The sequence below is a fragment of the Macaca mulatta genome, chromosome 15 (assembly GCF_049350105.2).
Source record: "Macaca mulatta isolate MMU2019108-1 chromosome 15, T2T-MMU8v2.0, whole genome shotgun sequence".
Taxonomy (NCBI): Eukaryota; Metazoa; Chordata; class Mammalia; order Primates; family Cercopithecidae; genus Macaca; species Macaca mulatta.
Genome location: NC_133420.1, coordinates 92,920,302 through 92,940,032, shown reverse-complemented (window position 1 = coordinate 92,940,032; position 19,731 = coordinate 92,920,302). Strand labels below are relative to the sequence as shown.

The 19,731-nt window shown below is 42.4% G+C and overlaps 1 protein-coding gene across 3 annotated transcripts in view; it reads left to right on the top strand.

The window, feature by feature from the left end:
- Positions 1 to 764: 764 nt before the first annotated feature.
- UHRF2 (ubiquitin like with PHD and ring finger domains 2) overlaps positions 765 to 19,731 on the top strand; it is a 99,395-nt gene continuing 80,428 nt past the window's right edge. For 2 of the 3 annotated variants that reach the window (XR_013404848.1, XM_015117704.3), the window contains exons 1-2: positions 765 to 1,209; positions 8,433 to 8,663. Coding sequence is in view for 2 of the 3 variants with exons in the window: in XM_015117704.3 (XP_014973190.1) it covers positions 1,057 to 1,209; positions 8,433 to 8,663 (384 nt within the window). In the remaining variant the exon portion in view is untranslated. The remainder of the gene's footprint in view (positions 1,210 to 8,432; positions 8,664 to 19,731) is intronic. The other variant, XM_015117705.3, reaches the window with a different exon arrangement.

Sequence of the window (19,731 nt, the reverse complement as noted above, 5' to 3'; positions counted from 1 at the left end):
AGGTCTACGAACGGAAATATCCCGAGCTAGAGAGCGGCCTTTCTGGCAGCAGCCCCGGCTCCTCCAAGGCCGGAGGGTCGGCTGGGAGCGCTGCAGGTCAGAGAGGGCGATCCCAGCGGGACCCGCGGCCTGAGGATGGGCCTGAGGCTGCCGCCTCCGCCAGGCGACGGGAAACCCTCGGACGTGGGTTTCCGCGCGAAAGCAGCATTGCGGCCAGGCAGGAAACGTGTTCGCGAAGCAGGAGGGCCCCTGGGGCCTTTCCCGGGCGACCCGACCTGCATGGCCGCGTGGCGGGAGCTTTCCTGTTGAGCGCGGTGGAGCGCGCACGTTTCCTTCAGTTCTTTCTCAGAAGTTTAGGCCGCACCCGCCCGCGCCCCCTTTCCACGATTATACAAGAGCACGCCAGGGTTTCTTATTTTTGGTGTGTTTTTGAGACCAAAGACCCCTATTCGCTAAGCCTGAGGAGGCGCCCGTCCCCTCAGCCCTGAAACGAGTCCTCAAAACGGCAACCGATGTGGGTAGCCGCGCAACCGCCCGAAACCCAAAGGCCAGAGGGCGTGCCCAGGGGCCAGGTGCAAGCGGTGGGGGAAGTAACGGCTTTTGGTAGCCACGCCCCTCCGTCCCGCCCTCTCCGCGCCTGCCCATTTTCGTTCCCTCGGGTCTGTAACCGTCTCTCGGGCCGCTTCCTCTTTAAGGCGGAGCCCGGCGTGGATATCGCGAGATCCGGCTTGGCGCCGTGACCTCCATGTGGGAGCTCCAGCTCTATAAGTAAACACTCTGCGCGGCGCAGACATGGCCTCTTCCTCTTTTTGAGGCGGTGTCTGCGGCAGCGCCTCAGAGTGGTTCCGGTCGTCTCTTCTCAAGTCGGTTGGTCGGTCGCGCGGGCTGAGAGTCGCCGCCGCCTGTCGGGCCCGGCGTCCGGTAGGTCCAGTGCGCGCGCTCGCCCGCTTGCCGCGGAGGGCCCGAGCCGCAGGGGAAGCGGCGCGGGCCGGGCGGGGCGCGGCGCCCCGAGCGCAGGGGGAGACAAAGGGGACCGGCTCCTCTCTAGGCGCCAAGATGTGGATCCAGGTTCGCACCATTGATGGCTCCAAAACGTGCACCATTGAGGACGTGTCTCGCAAAGCCACGATTGAGGAGCTGCGCGAGCGGGTGTGGGCGCTGTTCGACGTGCGGCCAGAATGCCAGCGCCTCTTTTACCGGGGCAAGCAGGTGAGGCGCGCCCGCCGCGCCCCTCGCGAAGCCGGGGGCCGGAACAGCTGGGCTCCTCTGGACGCACAGGTCCCAGGGCTCGGTGCGCCGCGCTCTGTTGTCGCCTGGCTCCGCTGCGGGTGGGCAGCCCCCGCGAGGCGCAGCGTGCGGGGCCCCGTCCCGCCGGATGGGAGGGAGTGGGTCCCTGCCAGCCCGAACTGGAGGTGCGCCGAGCGGGGTCAGAGGTGAGGGTGTCCGGGGCGCAAATACCTCGCCGTTTGTTTTTGGCAGGACAGCGGCCGTAGGCACTGGACGCCGAGGTCCCTCGCTTCCCGCGCTCGGCGGGGCCTGGGGCCCCCAGAGGGCGGGGAGGGCAGAGGGCTCTGGCGGCCATGCCTCCGCGCGGGAGACCCGGAGAGCTGGCTGACCCGGCTGAGCGTTCGCCTCGCTTCTGTGGCTTTTCCGCGTCTTCGGCTTCTAAAAGGGGGAAAAGTCGGGCATTGAGCTTTCAAGAACCATACCTCTGCTTCCTGACTGGTAGGATTCGCGCAAACTGAAGATTCCAAGGGTTTCCAGAACTTCTGGTCCCTCTTCCTCGCCGCCTCTCCTAGGTTTGGAATGTCTCGAGGGAGGTTAGAGACCTGGGCATGAAGCAGCTGTCGGTTTAACCGGGTGCCGAGTTTACGACTGCCCAATATAGGCCAGAGTGAAAAGGAGTGTAAGACTCTTGCTCTTCTTCTCGCCTTCTAATACTCATCTCGTTCACGCTTTTAGCACGGCACTGAAGCATAGCCAGCGGTGCATACTTGAAGGCTGACTGTGGGCACCTCTGGTATTTTTATGGTCTGGCCAGTCTAAGATTTTTTTTTTCCTTTTACAGTCTATACCCCTAGCCACTCAGACCCATCATATTTTTCTTTGTCTTCATGTTGTTGTTAATACACTAAAAAGTTGGCATCCTGAATTGATAGACCACAGTTTGGCTCCAATCCTGTGATTTGAAATAAGTGTAGCTCTTTGATTCGGTAGAAGTAGCCTACAGTCTCAAACTACTTAAAAGGAATATTTTCCTCCGCTTCACAGGCTTAGTCTTCGAAGACTGTCCAGAAATTTCATAGTACAAATTACACTTTGGTAAGGAGAGAGCTGCTTTTTTCCCCCCGTTTCTTTCTCTCTTTAAAATAATGTTATAGCACCTTTGATTTGTGTTTGCAGCCAGTTTTGTACTGACTCCTTAGTGTTTGACTTGTAAAAACAGGTATTTAGTTGTAAGCTTTGCTTTTGAAATAATTGTACACTTGTTAAATACTACCTAGATTTGTTTTGCTGTGCCTCAGGTGGCTGATATTGTTTCCTTTTGATCATAAGTGAAAAAGCATGTAATCGTCTGATGCATTCTAGCTAGGGACAAATAGTACATGAATTCCTAGGACACTGGTGATTTCAGCACCAGAAATAGAAATGAAGGATGTTCCTGGGCGACACCCCTAAAATCTTTATTATCAAATATGCTAAAATAATTATCACATATGGGATTGGGTTAAATTCAAGGCAACAAAGTAGACTTTCAGTAAACCTGGAAGCTCATTCCAGATTCCAGGGAAAACTGAAGATAACCGTTGAACTTCTCTTCCAGGATCCTAGTGGGTAATTCAGTACTCTGGTTTCTTCAGCCCAGTAGGGAAGAGGAATAGACCTTTGGTGCCAGCCATTAACTTGGAGACAGAAAAGGAAGGTCATTCCTACCAGCTGTGTGTTCGCTTCCTTATGAGCTGACAGGTAGCTATGTCAAGAGTGTTATCTTATCTTGGTCTTTGGAGCTCCACAGATGAGTTAGCTTACCTGTAGCAGGTAGCTACTGGATTGGCATAACAGAAAGTCCCCATCCTGTAAAATACCATGTCCTCATTGGGAAAAGGTACCCATTCTTCAAAATACTTTACTGCCACGTAGTGAAAAACGTCATAAATGGCAGACAGTACATTTATTTTTGTTTAAGTGGACCCGCCCCCCCATACTCCATTCGTGTGTTAGGTTGCAGCTTTTAATCTTTGGTATGTATCAGAATCGCTTGTGGATATTTATTATAGATGTTCAGCTCACCCCAGAACTGCAAGTAGTTAAATTTAACAAGACCCCACGGGAGATTCTGATAACACCAGAGTTTAGAAAATGAATGTTGAGAGAGAGTCTCCTACTAGTCTCTTACTATTCAAAGTATGGTCCCTGGATTCTCAGGACCAGCAGCATTGGCTTTACCTGGAAACCTCACGCCAGACCTACTGAAGCAGAATCTGTATTTTAACAAGATCTCCAGGTGATCTGTATGTAAATGAAGTTGGAGAAGCAGTGTTAATTGACTCCACTTTTTTTTTTTTTTTTTTTGAGCCGGAGTCTTGCCCTGTCGCCAGGCTGGAGTGCAGTGGCGCGATCTCGGCTCACTGCAACCTCCGCCTCCCGGGTTCAAGCGATTCTTCTGCCGCAGCCTCCCAAGTAGCTGGGACTACAGGCGCTCCACCACTCCCGGCTAATTTTTTGTATTTATTTTAGTAGAGACGGGGTTTCACCATTTTGGACAGGATGATCTCTATCTGGGACCTCAGGTGATCTGCCCACCTCGGCTTCCCAAAGTGCTGGGATTACAGGCGTGAGCTACCGTGCCCGGCCTTGACTCCACTTTTGAGTGTCAAAGTGGAAACCTGCAATACAAAGCTATAAGTTCTGGTTAGAGTGGGATAACATGCTGTGAACATTCTTACCTGGGAAGTTGAGTTTGAGGAACGCGGGGATTGGGTCTTTTTAAGGAAGAGTTATGTTGGTGAATCTTTAAATCTTTTGAGAATCCAGAGCTTTCCCTATTTTAAAGGATTCCCTCTCCTGTCATTCTTTCACTCCTTACCACTGTAGAGATGGCCTTAAAATAGATAATAATGTGGGGCATGAACCATAGTTGAAGAAAAAAGTTGCCCCTCCCCCTTGGCTTTCACACAGAATATAAAAGTACTTGCTTGTTTAAAGAAGTATCGATGTATATATTATATATGATGTATATAATATATATAATATGTGATGGATACATGAAAGTTATTAACTTATGCCCTTCACTGGCAGCGCTCGTCAGTAGTTGCTTGGGAATGACTTCCCACTGCCCTCTCAGCCACTTCCACTTGGCATTTGCTTTCTAGTATTCCCTTGCATTATTGTTGTAGTTCCTCTTGTTACTTGGAATTTCTTCTTTCAACTCAGTAAAATTTAGAGAGTGGTCTGACAAAAAATCCTAACAATTTTTGCTTCTTAAGTATTTTAAATCCTGCATCCCCATCTTCAAGTATGGCAGTTCTCAAACATTTACTTTTGAGACTTTGGTGGACCTAAGTTACATCCTTCTGACTCATATGTTTGTAATTTCTAAATGACCGCTTCCTTTTTTCCCTACTTAGAGCATAATTTGAGTGTCAGATAACTTTCAGTCTTCTTTCATTAAATATGGAAGAACTTCAGTACTTTTCAAGTAAATCATCTCAACACTTCACAGCTCTTCATAGTATGTGAAGCTTTGTGGAATAAAGTTGTGTGAAACTTGTTATTGCAGTAGATAAATGGTCACTATTGTAGGAAGACTGAAGGAGTACCTATGAATTAGGGAAGGAGTCGATAATCTGGGTTTAAAAAGCCTGTCATAGCAAGCATGAGGAAAGGTGGTTATATGTCACTGTGGATATAACTTATTATAGGGCCTCATGCCTTGATGTGCTTAGACATTTGCTTAGAGACATAGGCTCTTACGACATTTTTTCCTGTCAAATCAAATTTTAAAAAGTACCACTTGAAACAGCTTGTATTTACTCATGACAGTCATTGAGTAGAAACTAACCAGGAGTTGAATGTAGAAATACCCTCAACGTCCCTCTGACTCTGGTTCCCCAAACCTAAGTGGAAAAATGTTCTTTCAGTTTCCAGCAGTTGTTTTTTTTTTTTTTTTTTTTTTTTTGAGACGGAGTCTCGCTCTCGCCCAGGCTGGAGTGCAGTGGCCGGATCTCAGCTCACTGCAAGCTCCGCCTCCCGGGTTTACGCCATTCTCCTGCCTCAGCCTCCCGAGTAGCTGGGACTACAGGCGCCCGCCACCTCGCCCGGCTAGTTTTTTGTATATTTTTAGTAGAGACGGGGTTTCACCGGGTTAGCCAGGATGGTCTCGATCTCCTGACTTCGTGATCCACCCGTCTCGGCCTCCCAAAGTGCTGGGATTACAGGCTTGAGCCACCGCGCCCAGCCAGTTTCCAGCAGTTTTATCACTTTAACTGCTATCTTCATTTTTGGAAATATCCTGCTAGTTAATTTGCAGGTTTTATACTGTTAGAGTTTTTATTATCTTTAAACACTTCCATTTAAAAATAGTCATAATGTTTATCAGTTCTATGTTATGCTTTTTCAGCTCCTTCAGAATTAGTGAGGTATTTTGTTTGAGTTTTTTTGTGGGGGCTGTTGGAGATTGTCAAAATGATGGTGTGAATGCAGTGTTTGCTCCTTGAGTTTTTTGGGGTTTTTTTCCTCGTCTATGGGAGTTCAAGACTAGAGGGTGTTCCTTTTTTTTGTTTTTTGTTGTTGTTGTTGTTTAGGGGGTGTTTTGTTTTGTTTTGTTTTTAACCAAGGAAGCAATATTCACATGCCTATCCTTATTAAGGCTTATTTGCTTACTGACTTGGGATACTGCTTAGGCTTGTTTAGAGTGAGCATGCTAACTTGTGAGGTAGTACATAATTTAATTCCCTGACTGGGAAACTTGTGAAGTTCTTGATCCCTTGTTCTGCTTGACAAATACGAATACCTATAGTGTTTGAGATTGTGCTTGTTGGGTTCTTGGACCACCAGATTTCAAATTACTGATCTAGTAGATTAAAAGTTTTAAATTCCGGACTTAACTTTTATTTCCTTTTGGTTGACTTCTCAAATACGGTGTTACTTTGTTAGAGTTGTGAATGTTGAAAAGTAATACATATGAAGAGTAGAAAATGAGCAATTTAAAAATCGGTTATGTTTCTGGGAAAGTGATAGTTCTGGCCTGAAAGGAGTTTAGTTTTCTTGTTTCATTGTATCATAGTGAAATTGCCAACTGAACTTTATAAAGAAACAAAATGGAGACTTAATTTTCTAGGGCTGTTGTATTAATGTAGCAAAACCTGGGTGGCTTAAAACAATAGAAATTTACCCTCTCACAGTTCTAGAGGTCTACCAAGTTGTCAGCAGGACCATCCTCTGATAGCTCTAGCGGGGAATACCCTTTACACTTTGCTGGAAATTTTCTTTCTTGGTTTGTATTAAGTACATCACTCCATTCACAGGGCTGCCTTTTTCCTGTGTCTTCACATTGTCTTCCTGCTGCATCTTTCCGAATGTCCCCTTATTATGAGGACACTAACCATGTTGGATTAGGGCCCTAATGGCTTTGTTTTAACTTAATTACCTCTCTGAAGACCCTATCTCAAAGTGAAGTCACATTCTGAGGTACTGGTGGTTAGGACTTCAACAAAAAATTTTGGCAGGGACAAAACTTCCTTAGCCCATAACAGTAGATTTTGCATTTCTTTTGTTAAATTTATTTCCTGATTAGCTCTTTAAAAGACTCTGTTTCCAAATAAGGTTACATTCTCAAGTACCATGGATTAGAATTTCAACCCATAACCCTTGCCAAAATATGGGTGGGTTGCAAGATAATTTATTCACTATTCATCCTGGAAGACTTCTTGATAAAACGTTGTAATTCTTGCAGATGGATAGAATTAGAGAACTTCAGGCAAGTGGAGTAGCGTGAGCAAGAATTAGAATTATTCCTTCTTGGTTATTTTTCTGCTTGACTTAAAAAATAAAAACCTACTGATAATGCTTTATTTTGCTCTGTCGCCCAGGCTGGAGTGCAGTGGCCGGATCTCAGCTCACTGCAAGCTCCGCCTTCCGGGTTCACGCCATTCTCCTGCCTCAGCCTCCCGAGTAGCTGGGACTACAGGCGCCTGCCACCTTGCCCGGCTAGTTTTTTTGTATTTTTTTTTTAGTAGAGACGGGGTTTCATCGTGTTAGCCAGGATGGCCTCAATCTCCTGACCTCGTGATCCGCCCGTCTCGGCCTCCCAAAGTGCTGGGATTACAGGCTTCAGCCACCGCGCCCGGCCCCTGATAATGCTTTAGAAAGATAAAATATTTAACTTAATGTCTTTTTTTTAAAAAGTGAAACACTGAGCTGATGACTTAATGTCTTTATGAAAAATGAGGTCATAAAACAACTTTGAAAATTCACATTTCTTGAAGTTGATTCAAGCACTGATTAAAAATAAAACTTGATGAGAAATTAAATCTAGTTTAGAGTTTTTCTGTGTAGGTCATAAGGTCACAGCAACCATGAAACATTTTGGGTTTGATTGATTGATTGATTTAGAAACAGGGTCTCACTCTGTTGCCCAGACTTGAGTGCAGTAGCATGATCATGGCTCACTGTAGCCACGACCTCCTGTGCTAAAGTGATCTCCCGCCTCAGTCTCCTGAGTAGTTGGGACCACAGGCATGTGCAGCCACACCCGCCTAAGTTTTTTATTTAATTTATTTATTTTTATTTTTTGTAGAGATGGGGTTACCCAGACTGGTCTGGAGCTCCTGGGCTCAAGAGATTCTCCCACCTTGACTTCCCAAAATGTTGGGATTACAGATGTGAGGCATGGAACCCAGCCTTTTTTTTTTTTTGAGACAGAGTCTCTCTCTGTTGCCCAGGCTGGAGTGCAGTGGCACAATCTCGGCTCACTGCAACCTCCGCCTCTGGAGTTCAAGAGACTCTCTTGCCTCCGTCTCCTGAGTAGTGGGATTACAGACGCATCACCACGCCTGGCTAATTTTTGTATTTCTAGTGGAGACATGGTTTCACCATGTTGGACAGGCTGGTCTCGAACTGCTGACCTCATCATCTGCCCTCCTCGGCCTCCCAAAGTGCTGGGATTATAGGCGTGAGCCACTGCGCCTGGCCCATTTTTTTGTTTTAATGGCTAGCAGTGTTCTCTGTAGTGAATATGGAGTAACTATTAAGAATTTATTGGGGTCCAGAGAAGACACTGACATCAGAGGCCATTAAATAATAAGAATGGTTTTAAAATTTCTAAATTGGAGTGCTATGGATTTTAAGTTTCGCTAGGACATTTGAGCAACTGAAAACGTAGAAAGATACATTTTAGAGTAGCATTTCAGTATTCTTTCTTTATTTTCTAGTTGGAAAATGGATATACCTTATTTGACTATGATGTTGGACTGAATGATATAATTCAGCTGCTAGTTCGCCCAGACCCTGATCATCTTCCTGGCACATCTACACAGATTGAGGCTAAACCCTGTTCTAATAGTCCACCTAAAGTAAAGAAAGCTCCGAGGGTAGGACCTTCCAGTCAGCCATCTACATCAGCTCGTGCCCGTCTTATTGATCCTGGCTTTGGAATATATAAGGTATGTTGTTTTCTTCAGACTTACTGTTGCGAGAATACAAATAAATTTCTTTTGTGTTCAGGATGTTTTGAGTAAGTAAACAGTGATTGCCATTTGAAAATAAAGATTGGGATGTTAATATAGTAACTTTTAAAAGTAGTCTTTTAAAAATTGATATGAAATACGTAGACAAATGTACAAGATGTATATGTACAGTTTAAAGAGCAGTAAAGGAAATAATTGTGTAATTGCACCAAGGTTAAGAAGTAGATTGATTTGAAATACTTTTTTTTTTTTTTTTTTTTGATATGGAGGCTTGCTCTGTCACCCAGGCTGGAGTGCAGTGGTACAATCTTGGTTAACTGTAACCTCTGCCTCCCAGGTTCAAGCAATTCTCCTGTCTCTGCCTCCTGTGTAGCTGGGATTACAGGCGTGCACGACCACACCCAGATAATTTTTGTATTTTTAGTAGATACAGGGTTTCACCATGTAGGCCAGGCTGGTCTCAAACTCCTGACCTCAGGTAATCCGCCCACCTTGGCCTCCCAAAGTGCTGAGATTTCGGGGGTGAGCCACCTTGCCCAGCCTTAAATACCTTTTTAAAGCCTCGTATGTGTCCCTATCGGAACACTTCTCCCTCTGTCTCCCTAAGAGGTAAACTGCTTATTCTGACTTTTATGCTCATTTTGTTTTTCTTTAGTTTTGCTACTTACGTATATTTCTCTAGGCCGTATGTTTTGTCTATATTTGAATTTTATATGATGGAATTCTACTTTTTCTCAGCATTGAAAGATTCTCTGCATATAGCTGTGTTTTATTGCTTTTCACTATTATGTCATTCCATTTTATTAACATACCACAGTATATTTAATCTAATGCATAGATACCTGGCCTGTTTCCAGTTTCAACTGTTTTAAACAGTGCTGTTTTGAACCTTCTGTTATCCTGGTGCATATGTTCAAGAATTTCTACCTAGGATTAGAAGTGCTAGTTGTTCACCCACAGGGTACTGCCAAACTGCTATACTTCATTCCATTGGTCTATTTGTCTAGCTCTGTTCCTATACTGTTCTGAGTACTGTGGCCTTATGGACTGTTTTGATCTCCCTTTCTCCTATCTCCCCAATTTCTTTTCACGTTCAGGGTCTCTTGGTTTTCTTGGCTTTTAGTATTTGGATACAAAAACTGTAGAAATAGCATGTAAAGCTCTACAGTAATCTGATGGGATTCTATGGGGATTGCATCTATAGATGAGCTTGGAGAATCGACATCTTTTTTTTTTTTTTTTTTTTGAGACTGAGTCTGGCTCTGTCGCCCAGGCTGGAGTGCAGTGGCCGGATCTCAGCTCACTGCAAGCTCCGCCTCCCGGGTTTTTACGCCATTCTCTTGCCTCAGCCTCCCCAGTAGCTGGGACTACAGGCGCCCACCACCTCGCCCGGCTAGTTTTTTGTATTTTTTAGTAGAGATGGGGTTTCACCGTGTTAGCCAGGATGGTCTCGAACTCCTGACGTCGTGATCCGCCCGTCTCGGCCTCCCAAAGTGCTGGGATTACAGGCTTGAGCCACCGCGCCCGGCCGAGAATCGACATCTTTACAATGTCGAGTCTTTTAATTCATGAATAGACTTCTCCATTAACTTAGATCTTTTCTTTCTTTCTTGTATTTATTTTATTTATTTATTTATGTGAGACAGGATCTTGCTCTGTCATCCAGGCTGTACTGCAGTGACGTGAACACGGCTCACTGTAGCCTTGACCTGCTGAGGTCAAGTGATCTTCCTGCTTGGCCTCCCAAAGTGCTAGGATTACAGGCGTGAGCCACCGTGCCCAGCTAACTTGGATCTTTGACATCTTAATTAGTTCTCTCTTTACATATTTAATATTTTGCTTTATTTCTGGTAGCTTTGTTTTTGATGCAATTATTATATATAGTTATCTTCTAAAATAGTAATCTGTTTGCTGATATGTAGAAATGAAATTGATTTGACTTTTGTAACCAGCAACTTTTCAAAGCTATCTTTGTAACTTCTTAATTCTTATCAGTTGGGATAAATGGGCACCTATACTGTTTTTCAAAGCATTTAAGACCAAAAATTGAAAATCGGTAGATGAAGTAAATTATTCAAAATTATTCAAATGGAGATAATTTTGGATATATGGAAAAATGCCAACAGATATAAATATGTATATGGAAAGATTAAGAAGAGATAGAACTATGTTTCCAAAGAAAGTACCAGGCTTGGGTTGCTGAACTGTTTTAAACCTATGAGGAGTAGATCATTATAATGTTACCTAAATTTACCTACAGCATAAAGAAGGAAAGCTTCCTATTGCTTTATAAATTGAGTTTAATACTGACACTAAAACATGACAAAAAGCACATCAGCATCACTAACATTGATACAAAACGTAAGTTCTAGTCAGCAAATAGAATTATGGCTATATTCACTGATTTACCTTGCTTTTAAAAATTATGGCTGCTTATTAAAAATATATTACTTAAAGCACATGTGGTTTGTCAGGATGTGGGGACAGTTCATTATTTTAAAATGTTTCAGTATAATTCATTGTACTAATAAACCAAAGAAAACAAATTAATTTAAAATGTTTTCTGCATTTAAATACAAATTTTAGTCATTTGTGATTTAAAAAAAAAAAAAAAACTCTTGGCTGGACGCGGTGGCTCACGCCTGTAATCCCAGCACTTTGGGAGGCCGAGGCAGGTGGATCATGAGGTCAGGAGTTCAAGACCAGCCTGGCCAAGATGATGAAACCCCATCTCTACTAAAAATACAAAAAATAAGCTGGACGCGGTGACTGGTGCTTGTAATCCCAGCTACTCGGGAGGCTGAGGCAGAATTGCTTGAACTTAGAGGGTGGAGGTTGCGAGATTGTGCCACTGCACTCCAGCCTGGGTGACGGAGTGAGACTCTGTCTCAAAAAAAAAAAAAAAAAAAAAAGAACTCTTGATAAAAGGAATAGATAGCATAGGTTAATATCTTAAACTACATTCTATACCAATATTCCCTTTAAAGACAAGCCAGATGAGGAAGCCAATTAATGCTTCCTTATTTGACATCTTTTTGGAAGTACTAGATAATGCAATTAGGCAGGAGAACAAAATAAAGTGTAAATATTAGAGAAGGCAAAATTATAGCCTATGGATACCTGGGAAAGCTGAGAAAATGTTTTAGAAAGTTATGAGCAATCACTAAAGTGGCTATCTTCAAAGTTAACATTGAGCTACTGATAGCTCAAGGAATTACTACGTCAATTAGAACAGGAAAAAAATTGCAATAACAAGAGGTAAAATCTGGGAATAAGTTAAGACTTATGTAAATTAAAACAGTGCTATGTAGTGGTCACAAGACAGAATTTTTAGCACTGAAAGCCAGCTTGCCATTTTTTTCTATATTACTCTGATTTCATCCACCTTTTAAATACCAGTACTTTCTGCATTTTTTACATTATTACTTTTTTATTTGTGTTACCACCTCCGTCATTGCTTTTAAAATAAACTTATTTTAGAACAGTTTTGGATTTACAGCAAAATTGAAGATAGTAGAGAGAGTTTCTGTATATCGCACACCTAGTTTTCCCTGTTAACATCTTAAGTTAATATGGTATATTTGTTGAAATTAATGACTCTTATTTTCTTAGCTTTTACCTCATGTCCTCTTTCTGTTCCAGAATCCCACTAGGATACTATACTGTATATAGTTTTTAAATCTCCTTTGACATTGACTGTGACAATTTCTTGGGGTTTTTTTTTTTTTTTTTCCTGATTATGTGACCATTTTGAAGAGTTCTGGTCAGGTATTTTGTAAAATCTCCCCCATTAAGATTCATTTGTTTTCCTTATTTGTCTGCGTTTGCTTTGGGGAGGAAGACCACAGAGGTGTTTTCATCACGTATAAAGAGCACATACTATCAATGTTCTATTTGCTAAGTATAACTTAGGTTTTACATCAGTAATAACATTAATACTGATGTGAACCTTCATCATCTGCTGGGGTAGTGTTGGTCAAGTTTCTCCTCTATTAAACTCACCCCACACCCCCTTCCTGTCTTTCCATACTGTACTGTTTAAGAGAAAGTTACTGTACAGTCCACACTTAAGGAGTGGGAAGTTAATGTACGCCCTCTACAAAAATTATTTAAAATTATTCAATATGGGACGTGTATTTATTCAGACATTTACATCAGTATGGACTCATGCTCAAATTGTTACACTTTTGGCCGTTAGAAACTCATTTATTTGATGACTGTGTCCCTTTGACATACCCCTATATCCCCCATTATTGTGGGCGTTTTGTTTTTCTTAAGCATTATCTTACTTTCTGGCACTACAGCATGCTTCAGGTACATCTTGTGTATTTCCTGCTTCAGTCCTAGAATCAACCATTTCTCCAAGGTTCCTTTAATTGTCAAATGATAGGGGTCGGGCACAGTGGCTCACGCCTGTAATCCCAGCACTTTGGGAGACCAAGGAGGGTGGATCACTTCAGGTAAGGAGTTTGAGATCAGCCTGGCGAACATGGTGAAACCCCATCTCTACTAAAAATAAAAAAAAAAAAAATTAGCTGGGCGTTGTGGCACATGCCTGTAATCCCAGCTATCGGGAGGCTGAGGCAGAAGAATCTCTTGAACCCAGGAAGCGGAGGTTACAATGAGCCGAGATCGCACCACTGCACTCCAGCCTGGGTGACTGAGACTTTGTCTCAAAGTAAATAAATTTAAAAAAATAAAACGAAGATCTTGGCTCTAGGTATGCTTCTTACTATTGGTGTGTCATTGCTTTTAGAGCCTTCAGCAGACAGCAGGTAAATAATACATATTTGTACTAACCTATGTATATGTACATCTATGAATATTTACGTAACCGTCTGTATATTAAGCTTACAATATTACTTTTCATCTTTGACCAGAGTTTACGGTCGGCTGCTTTTGAATTGATTGTTTTGGCAGTGACAGGATGAATTTGCTTTCAAAGGAGGGCCAGTTTATGTATCTGCACATCTGAGATTAATCAAGGTTCAGCAGTTCAGGTCAACTTAAATTTCTGTTTAGCAAACTTCTCAGTACCCCACTATTCCTTCCTCTTCCCTCCCCAGTCTAATTCAGAAGAGCATCATGAGAAATTACTTCTCTCAGCAGGTCTTTGCTTTTTATTTTGGGTGTTAGTGCCTTGGCTGTGAACTACAGAATTTAAACTCTATTTGACATCTCTTCTATTTCCTATTATTGTGTAGTATAGATGTTAAAGACTTGAGCTTTGCCATGAGATCTGGTTTCAAATTTCAGTTCAGCTGCTGCTTGGTTATACAATTTGGGAAGTAAATTTTACATTAAGGCTCCCTTTCCCCGTTTAGGAGCCCATAGGAATCTAGTAATTCTCAGAAGGCTGCTGTTCATACAGTAATAAATTTAGAGCTGTCTTTAGTCTTAGTTGAAGCTACAGTAGATTTATTTACTTTTGGAGGGATGAACCTTAGTAATTGTCATAGGTATTTGAAATTTTGATACCACTACCGCATATGGAGAGCCTATGAAAGATTGTACAGAGGCTGGGTCCATCCATTCACATTGTGTGTGCATTTAACATAAATTGAATCACACCGGGTCTAGATTGGGAACTAATTTTCTGCAATAAGATGGACGTTCGAACCTAAGTTGTTTTTAATTTTGGTTTTTGTATATGGAAGTTTTTTATGATACCAGAAACAACGTACTTTTCAAATGGCTGTCATCCTGCCTAAATGATGACGGTTTAGAATGATGATGGTAAGCCTTTACAGTTTAGCTGAACATGTGGCACTGTTAAACTTCTTACATGTTTTCTTATGCTTATTGTATAATAGAAAGTACTGGAAAGTGGAGAATTATCATTGATATCTTAGTATATTATTTCTTTTGTCCGTAGTACAGTTTTTGATGTTTAACCTTTTTGATTATGAAATGTATTAGACAATATAAAGAGTACGATCAGTGTCTATAAACACCACCCAAGTTATGAAATAGAATAACAATACTCCCAGGAACTTACCAGGTGCCTCCTCCTGATTATAACTCCCTCTTCCCTAGTTGTAACTGCTACCCAGACTTCTATGGTAATCATTTCTTTGTTCTTTACTAACTTTCTTATTAATGTTAACCTTTTTTTTTTTTTTTTTTTTTTTTTGAGATGGAGTCTCGCTCTGCCGCCCAGGCTGGAGTGCAGTGGCCAGATCTCGGCTCACTGCAAGCTCCACATCCCGGGTTCACGCCATTCTCCTGCCTCAGCCTCCCGAGTATCTGGGACTACAGGCGCCCGCCACCTTGCCTGGCTAGTTTTTTGTATTTTTTTTAGTAGAGACAGGGTTTCACCGTGTCAGCCAGGATGGTCTCGATCTCCTGACCTCATGATCCGCCCGTCTCGGCCTCCCAAAGTGCTGGGATTACAGGCTTGAGCCACCGCGCCCGGCCTAATGTTAACCTTTAACAGCATGTTAATAATCTTTAACTTATTTATGCAACCCTAATCCCTCATTTTCTGGTTTCTGAACTTAATGTAAATAGAACCATATTACTTTTGCCTTTTTTTTTTTTTTTTTTTTTTGAGACGATCTCATTCTGTCACTCGACTGGAGTGCAGTGGCATGATCATAGCTTACTGCAGCCCCAACCTTCTGGGCTTAAGCGATCCTGCCACCTCAGCTTCCTGAATAACTGGGACTACAGGTCTGTGCCACCATACCCAGCTAATTTTCAATTTTTTTGTAGAGACAGGGTTTCACTATGTTGTCCAGGCTGGTCTTGAACTCTTGTGTTCAAACAGTCCTCCTGCCACTTTCTCCCAAAGTGCTGGGATTACAGTGTGAGCCATCACACCCAGCCCAGCATTTTAAAATTTGTAATTAAAGAAAGATGGGGCTGAGTGTGGTAGTTCATGCCTGTAATCCCAGCACTTTGGGAGACGGGGGACAAGTGGATCACTTGAGGTCAGGAGTTCGAGACCAGCCTGGCCAACATGGTGAAACCCCATCTCTGCTGAAAATACAAAAAGTTAGCCACTATGGTGGTGGATGCCTGTAATCCCAGCTACTCAGGAGGTTGAAGCAGGAGAATTGCTTGTACCTGGGCGGCAGAGGTCTCAGTGAGCCAACATCACGCCACTGCACTCCAGTCTGGGCAACAGAACAAGACTTCGTCTCAGAAAAAAAAAAAAAAGGGAAGATGGTACAATGAGAGAACGATTTTCAGAGTTGGAGAACCTGTGTTCTCAGCTTAACACCCACATTTTTTACCTGTGTCTCTCTTGAGCAAATGTATTTCTTGTCTGAACCTCATTAGAAAATGGGAATTATTTTGTATTATAATTAAAGGAGGTAAAGTATGTATTGGTTAACTGCTAATGTTTACTAACAGTATGGTAATAAGACTATACTCTGCGGTTTTTGTTTTTGAGACAGAGTCTTGCACTATCATTCATGCTGGAATGTAGTGGTGGGATCCACGCCTGGCTAATTTTTGTGTTTTTTAGTAGAGGTGGGGATTTTGCCATGTTGGCCAGACTGGTCTCGAACTCCTGACCTCAGATGCTCCGCCTGCCTCGGCCTCCCAAAGTGCTGGGATTACAGGCGTGAGCCACTGCACCTGGACTATACTCTTTGAGTTTTAATGAGTCTTAACATTGAGCATATATACTTAGTAAGGAGACAGTTGTTTCATTTGTGTGTACTATATGCTTGCTGGGTTGGCACGTTACATGAATTTTCTCACTTTATTTCAAATACACTGCAAGATGCTGGGACAAATTAAGTAACTTGTTCATGGTTACACCTAGTAGGTGATAGATGAAGAACTTGAACCTAGGTTTACCTGCAGAGCTGAAGTGTTTTCTGCAGACCAAATGATACCTAGCATATAGTAAAACCGTCAAATATTCGCTGTTGGTATTTTCTTTTTTTATTGATTGCTCCTTGCCTCCCATACTTTAGTTTTCAAACATATTAGATATTTGGACAGGTAAAACCTTTTCTCTAAATGTGGCTTTTTTTTTTTTTTTTTTGAGATGAAGTTTCACTCTTTTTGCCCTGGAGTAGTGGCACAATCTTGGCCCACTGCAACTTCCACCTCCTGGGTTCAAGTGATTGTCCCGCATCAGCCTCCTGAGTAGCTGGGATTACGGGTGCACACTGCCACACCTGGCTAATTACGTACTTTTAGTAGAGACAGGGTTTCGCCATGTTAGCCTGGTTGGTCTTGAATTCCTGACCTCAGGTAATCTACCTGCCTTGGCCTCCCAAAGTGCTGGGATTACAGGCGTGAGCCACCATGCCTGGCCCTAAATGTGGCTATATGTTTGATGTGAATAAATGCAGCTCTTAAGTATAGAATTATGTGGTTGGCTTAAACTTTTTTTTAGCTTTTTAGCTCAGCTCCTTTTCCCCCCCATATTAACCTTTTTTTTTTTTTTTTTTTTGAGACGGAGTCTCGCTCTGTCGCCCAGGCTGGAGTGCAGTGGCCGGATCTCAGCTCACTGCAAGCTCCGCCCCCCAGGTTCACACCATTCTCCTGCCTCAGCCTCCTGAGTAGCTGGGACTATAGGCGCCCGCCACCTCGCCCGGCTAGTTTTTTTTTTTTGTATTTTTTAGTAGAGACGGGGTTTCACCGTGTTAGCCAGGATGGTCTCGATCTCCTGACCTCGTGATCTGCCCGTCTCGGCCTCCCAAAGTGCTGGGATTACAGGCGTGAGCCACCGCGCCCGGCCTGAATCTTTTAAAAATAATTGTATATGATGTTTTGACATCTTTGGGGGCCTTACTGGCTGAGGAGGGACTGCCCTTCTTCCTAGGGCTAGCTTATTCCTAGAGATTGTAAACAGCTGATCAGTGAGCCTGCCTTTCATATACAAAACATCTAATCCTGAGTCTATGCACTTAACTACCTCCTTTATCTAACTCTTAAACACCAAGCCAATATTCTGCCATGATCACCCAGGGTCAGGTACCAAACAACTATAGACCACCCCTACAATCCAAAGCCCACTGACATTATTCAAACTAGCCATCTTGTTTCCTCTGCCTTGCCTTTCCATGGAAAACACAATAAAGGCTCTGGGTCCTAATTTTCCCCAGTTCCCTCTGCCTCCTGACCAAACCTAGTGCTTTCCTATATGTCTCCTTCTCTTGGGAAGTAAGTAATTGTTCTTTCAGTGGCGTTGGCCTCTCCGTGTTGTCACTCAGTTACATCAATAAAAATCTCATGAGTACAATTCAGATGTTCCCACATAGGCAAATTCTGTTTTCCTCTTTTGTCGTCTTGTCTGCTATTTTGCTACTCCTCTAGCTAATTATTTCAGTTCTTAATTTGTACTAGATTACTTAGTTACCATGGCAGGATCTTCTGTGTTCATATTAATCACACAGGCCTAAGTATTTTTCCTCTGAACTGCCTTTAAAATCCAGGCTTTATAAAACAGCTTTAATATCTTGCATGCATCTTGGCCTATTCAAATTTTGCCTGACTTAGTATGTCTATCCAATGTGCAGAAAGTTTTGAATTTAAGAGCATTTCTGCCCCCGCCCAGTTTATATGCATTTCTGTGAGTGGTTACTCACAGCAATACTTAGTAGGATACTTACTATACTTAGTAGGATAATATTTTTTTGGCCAGGCAAGGTGCCTCGTGCATGTAATCTCAGCACTATGAGAAACCAAGGAAAGAGGATTGCTTGAGGCCAGGAGTTCAAAACCAGCCTGGGCAACACAGCAAACTCTGTCTCTACAAGAAGTAACGTTAGCTAGGTGTGGTGGCATATACCTGTAGTCCTGCTGCTCAGGAGTTCGAGTTCAGGAGTAGGAGGCTGCAGTGAGCTGTGATCACACTACTGCATCCAGCCTGGGCAGCAGATAGCCTGTGTTTAAAAAAAGAAAAGAAAAGAAAAATTCTTGTTTTTAGTTGTAAATCTAGGTTTACTATATTCAAAGAATGCCCTACCTTTGTGAGCTGATATGTTCTATGTGTTGATGTTCAAACAATGGCATTATTTTGAGGTTGATTTAGGTTTCTGTTAACTTTAGTTTTATTTTGAGATGTTAAGGTAGCCAGCTATTAGATCTTCGTGCTAGTATCTTACATTTGATAGGCAAATTCAGTACTTCATTTGTGCCTCCTCGTGTTCCTTAGTAAGGTTGATACAGCTTAATGTATTTTTGCTGTTACCATTTTAGTATCAACTATATGCTGCATTCTTTGCAATATTTTCATAGTGATATATGAAACTTACATTTTGATTTGCTGCAACAGAGTAGTAACCTCAGTTTATTCTCCCAAGTATGATGGACCTTAACATTGATTATTTGCATTTTTATTGTGTTATCTACAAGAGACTAAATGTCTTTAAATTTGTCAGTGACTAGTATGGGAGAAATGAGCCTATGTTTATTTGATACATGAATTTATGTTATGTATGACATGCTCCATCTCTGATTGTCACACCCAGCCTGGTTGACTGTTAGGTTTTTATTTTTTCCTAAACTCTTCATTCTTGTGTAATATTAAACATTATGTCTTTCAAGCTATTTTATTGCTACCATGTTCATTACATACACTGCCTTTGGTCAAATGTACCTCTTCTAGTAGTGACAGTTGATAGTTTTTGTTTTGTCTGTATTCTTTCTATCCTCTGTCAGTTTGTGGTTTGAAACCTTTTTATATTTTCAGTAACTTACATCTAAGTTCCTAACTTCCTTTGAAGTTGCTGTTGACCTGTCTTGTCATTTATCAAGGTTCATGGTATGATGGCAAGAACGTAAGCTTCAAAGTCAAGATGGCTTCAAATCCTAACCTTACATTTCATTAGCTTTAACCTAAAGGAAGTTAATTTCTCAGAGCCTTTGTTTCCATATTTTGTAAAACGAATTAAACTTGTTAGGGTTAGACATACCTGAGTAAGGAACCTTGCATATTATCTGGCATACTGATACTTAACTTTTAGTATATACTTCTCCCACAAGGTATGCCATCTATCAGACACCTTAGGAGTGGTGTCTTCTACCTTCAAGGAAAAGGTAACTGGATGAAATAGTGATCTTGTGTTGATTTCAT